General features: G+C 46.8%; 1 protein-coding gene across 1 annotated transcript; it reads left to right on the top strand.

Moving 5' to 3' along the window:
* Positions 1 to 3,257: 3,257 nt before the first annotated feature.
* LOC121880257 lies at positions 3,258 to 5,176 on the top strand (the record flags this gene model as incomplete). The annotated part of the gene is made up of 2 exons (XM_042387412.1): positions 3,258 to 3,575; positions 4,158 to 5,176. A coding segment is annotated over exon 2 (971 nt), but the record flags the coding sequence as incomplete, so codon positions are not given.
* Positions 5,177 to 5,198: the final 22 nt, after the last annotated feature.

Raw genomic sequence — 5,198 nt, 5'->3', positions numbered from 1 at the left:
CATCAGTAAACAAATCATGGTGACACTTGTGACTGAGTGAAAGTAATAATCTTGAAAAATTAATATCTCGGTTATCCTTAATTTCCGGTGGAAATATCACATAAGAAAAATGTCTTAAAATTGTGTAAACATTATGATACATATTTTTAATAAGGAAATAAAGACCGGTGTGATACTATAAATTCACCGATAAAATTACCAACAGTATTACTTGTTTCAAGTGAACAGGGCCTCGAAGTAGAGGGAAAATGTGGAGTAAAATACTAAATATAACACAAACAAACTATAAATTTAAGACGGAAATGCTATAAAAGAAAAGTGTCTAAGAATATTCTATGAGAAAAACGTGTTGGTGTCATATTACCTCTAATTAACACAATGGTTAAATATTACTCTTTACCTCAAATGCAAACCATGTATACGGAGACACAATATCATAATATAACTCTATTTTCTTGTTGGCCATCACAGAGGCGCCGGTAGACAACACCCGCCTTATCATTGTCTTGTCCCTGAGCCTGAGTGAGATAAACACTCACTGGGAGGCACTACTCACTGCCATGGGTTAGGGTCAACTCGTACCAAAGACAATTCATACCCAAGATAACTCGTACCCATCTCACGAGGTAGACGTACCCAAGATTACTTACACTCAATTCAAAAGATAATCCATACCTATTAGTATATATACCATGCATTTTAACTTTATCTATGATTACAAGAAAAAAAGATTATGTAAATCTTGTAGGAAAGTGCAGTGAAATAGGAAGATGTAATGCAGCGCTTTAAATTGGGTGCATCTCATTACATAAGTATTGTGGGGTTCAGGATGTTTGGTTCACACTCAGGATGGAATGGAGAAAGGAAACTCACAATGTGCTCTCTATATACATGTTGTATTGGATGTACAATGCAGCTTGGTGCTGGGAAGGCAGCGTGGTTACAAGCGTGATGTAGAGAGAGCTGGTTGGTGAGGACGCTCAGAGGAGGACAGCTTGTGGGTCGCCATGCTCGGCGGCGGGAGCGAGGGCCGCCAGGCAGGAGGAGGAGCGTGTGGGGTATGAGATGTTTGGTTCACACTCAGGATGGGGTGGAGAAAGGAAACTCACGATGTGCTCTCTATATACATGTTGTATTGGATGTACAATGCAGCTTGGTGCTGGGAAGGCAGCATGGTTACAAGCGTGATGTAGAGAGAGCTGGTTGGTGAGGATGCTCAGAGAAGGACAGCTTGTGGGTCGCCATGCTCGCCAGCGGGAGAGAGGACCGCCAGGCAGGCGGAGGAGGAACGAGGGCCGCCAGGCAGCGGCGGAGGAGGAGGTGTTGCTGGCTGCGGAATGTGCTCTTCATGGTATGTTGGCTAAGGCAATGCAGCTTGGTGCTGGGAAGGCAGCATGGTTACAAGCGTGATGTAGAGAGAGCTGGTTGGTGAGGATGCTCAGAGAAGGACAGCTTGTGGGTCGCCATGCTCGCCAGCGGGAGAGAGGACCGCCAGGCAGGCGGAGGAGGAACGAGGGCCGCCAGGCAGCGGCGGAGGAGGAGGTGTTGCTGGCTGCGGCTGTAGGTGGAAAAGAGAGATCACCACGAGGTCAGGTCTTAAATAGCGGGGGTAGGCGTGGCTTAGCAGTTGACCCCCGCTCCGTGGTGTATGGCGGCGCTGGTTGACCCAGACCACGAGGCATACACTGGGGAATTGGTGGGGTCGGCTAGGCAGCGACAAACAGCGTTTGTAGGGGAGAATTCCACTACAATACTCCCCCTTCCCTCCAGGCGGTGTAGGAGACTTGTTGTCTGCAGGGTTGCATAGCACATGTGAGGCAGAACGGGCGGTGCATGCCTCATGCGATACAATGGCGATGGCGTGGATGAGCCGGTCGCTGGGGACAACTGTCTATATACACAATATCTGTGGGAGTAGAGAGGGAGAATAGGGTGTGTGTAGGCGACGAATGTTGTGCTTCCCTCACGACAGGTACAGAGTCGTCAGATGCGCCTGCTGGGGCGTGTGGGCCCGGGTCAGGAGCAGGGGCTGCGTCAGCAGAAGCGGACGAGAGCTCGTGACAGCAGCCGGGTCCACGACAGCAGCAGGGTGCAGGACATTAGCAGGGAGTACCTGAGGGAGAATAAGGGTGTGTGTGTCCGCACCAGGAACAGAGGCCACCGCGCGTAGGGCACAGTCGCGTCTGAGGCAGGACGGTGTGCTGGGTCGGTAGACGTGGTGTGTTGGGGCAGGAAGAGGAGTTGGTGTTCGCTTAGAGTAGCAGAGCTGTTCTTAGGTTGTTCCAACCTTGCAGAAACAGTAGTTGTAGAGCCGATGAGAGCTGCTTCTGATAAGCCAGTCTTCCATGTTGCTTGAAGACTGGGAGCGTGATCGGTTTCTCCTCCATCCTGTGTGAGTGAATTTCCGGGGGTCACCTACTAGGGGTATGAGATGTTTGGTTCACACTCAGGATGGGATGGAGAAAGGAAACTCACGATGTGCTCTCTATATACATGTTGTATTGGATGTAATATGCAGCTTGGTGCTGGGAAGGCAGCATGGTTACAAGCATGATGTAGAGAGAGCTGGTTGGTGAGGACGCTCAGAGAAGGACAGCTTGTGGGTCGCCATGCTCGCCAGCGGGAGAGAGGACCGCCAGGCAGGCGGAGGTTCGAGGGAAGGCCGCCAGGCAGCGTAAGTGAGTGAGGAGTAAAGTATGGCTGCGGAATGTGCTCTCTATATACATGTTGTATTGGATGTACAATGCAGCTTGGTGCTGGGAAGGCAGCATGGTTACAAGCGTGATGTAGAGAGAGCTGGTTGGTGAGGACGCTCAGAGAAGGACAGCTTGTGGGTCGCCATGCTCGCCAGCGGGAGAGAGGACCGCCAGGCAGGCGGAGGTGTTGCTGTCTGGTTGGTGTAGGTAGAAAAAAAGAGATCACCACGAGGTCAGGTCTTAAATAGCGGGGGTAGGCGTGGCTTAGCAGTTGACCCCCGCTCCGTGGTGTATGGCGGCGCTGGTTGACCTAGACCACGAGGCATACACTGGGGAATTGGTGGGGTCGGCTAGGCAGCGACAAACAGCGTTTGTAGGGGAGAATTCCACTACAAGCGAGGACCGCCAGGCAGGCGGAGGAGGAGGAGGTGTGTGTGTTGCTAGCTGGTTGGTGAGGACGCTCAGAGGAGGACAACTTGTGGGTCGCCATGCTCGCCGGCGGGAGCGAGGGCCGCCAGGCAGGAGGAGGAGGAGGAGGAGGTGTGTGCAGGGCCAGTTTTAAGCCTATTTGACCAATTTAATCAAATTGGGCCCCGCGCCGCAAGGGGGCCCCGCACACACGTGTGTTAGTTTTAAACTGTATACGATATTGGTAAAAAAGCTAACGTTAGACACAAAATCATTGTTATTGTCATCAAAATAATAGATCCCAGTCACGTGCGAGAATTTTCTGTTTTGTCAAAAGTCCAAGGGAATTAACTCTGGTGTTGGTCCACACGCCCTGACTTTCATAATAATTTACAGGAGCGGGAAGGGTGCGAGCCAATCAGAACACAGTTTTCACTCTCTCCCAACGCTTGGACGGTGTAAGTGTGTCGGGTCTGTATTTTTGGCTGTTTTCAGGGGGAAATACGAGTGATAACGTTGTGCTGTGTATATCAGCATGTCCTGTAATAACCAGTGAATCAGTGATCATCGTCAGACAGTGACAAAACTCCGGTCGTTGCCATAGACATGATTTGAGATGAGTTTTGCAGTGTTGACCTTGAAAATGAGAAGCATGGCCACTGGGTGGCGACCGAGGCGTGGTTTGTTTATAATTTTTGTGCTGGACAGTGATGATAATTGTTGATCCTGAGTACATGATTGATAGCGACAATAGCGATGATGAATCAGAAAATGACTTGTGATTCTGAGCACATGCAAGCACATACTATAGCTCTATGTAGGTAACCGAATCTTTGCGTACGTAGCGGTGTGCTATCCATGCCAAAGTGTTATATGTCCGGTTAAAGCTTTTTTTGTCCGGTGAAGTGGTGATAAACATTGTGTGGTTTTTATTTTATAGGATCAGTGTTTCGATTTTTTGTTTTAATTATAGCATTCATATATGCACATACTTATTTTTTAAGTGCCAGGGACTTCTCATTGTGAATAATTTTGTTTGTTTTTTCATTTCAGTTTATTATATGTCATTTCTGAAAAGATAATATAAAAAGCCCTTTCATCATGGCAAGCACAAGCAGAGATAGAGGCAGAGGGCGTAAGTATTTAAATGGCAACCAGAAGCGAGCACTGGCAAAGGCAAAGGTGCTTGAAAATGAAAAACATCGAGGTGCTATCAAAAAATTTCTTGTCACTCCACCTTTGAAACGCCCATGTATTGAAGATGAAGAAGACAAAAACGATTCAGAAAATGACAATACAGCCATTAGTCCAATTACAGTTGATGAATACAATGAAGAAATTGATATTCAGTTTGAAAAAGTTCAAGTTGACACACAGACACAGTTGAATCAAACTGAAGACGATCTTAATACAACAGAAGACAGTGCCAAAGTGAGAAGTCCACTTATAGCTAAAGAAGAGTCAGAAGGCCAAGCCCAAACATCAAACAGTGATGGATCATCCACAAGTACAGTTGTAATTAACATTAATGATGACCCGGCAAGTTGGCCATCGAATATAAATAGAAATATAAGAGATTATTTAACAATGAAAGGGCCTCCTGATATTCCAGTGAACAAGTTTCCACGAAATGAAAAGGGATTGTGTTTTTCTAAGTTTCACTGTATTGACAAAGAACGTGAACTAACTATTAATAAACATGCAAAGTACTGGCAGCAAGTATTCAAAAGGCTAGTGGCAATAGTGCAGTTTCTTGCTGAGAGAAATCTAGCGTTAAGAGGGACAGAAGAAAAAGTTGGTAATGAGAGTGTACACAATGGAAACTTTTTAGGTTTAGTGGAGCTGTTTGCAAAGTTTGACTCTGTTCTTGAAGAACATTTACGTAAAGTCAAGGCCAACGAAATTCATAATCACTATTTAGGAAAAGATACTCAGAATGAACTACTAGACATTATGGCTACAGCTGTTTTGAATGAGATACTGAATCGCGTAAAAGCAGCTAAGTACTATGCCATAATTTTAGACTGCACACCCGACTTGAGCCACCAGGAGCAAATGTCTCTAACGATCAGGTATGTTTCTGATGGCAACTTG

This window comes from Homarus americanus, unplaced genomic scaffold (genome assembly GCF_018991925.1).
Source record: "Homarus americanus isolate GMGI-L3 unplaced genomic scaffold, GMGI_Hamer_2.0 scaffold10189, whole genome shotgun sequence".
Classification (NCBI taxonomy): Eukaryota; Metazoa; Arthropoda; class Malacostraca; order Decapoda; family Nephropidae; genus Homarus; species Homarus americanus.
Note: the sequence above shows the minus strand (reverse complement) of the source record. Positions and strands in the feature narration are given on the sequence as shown.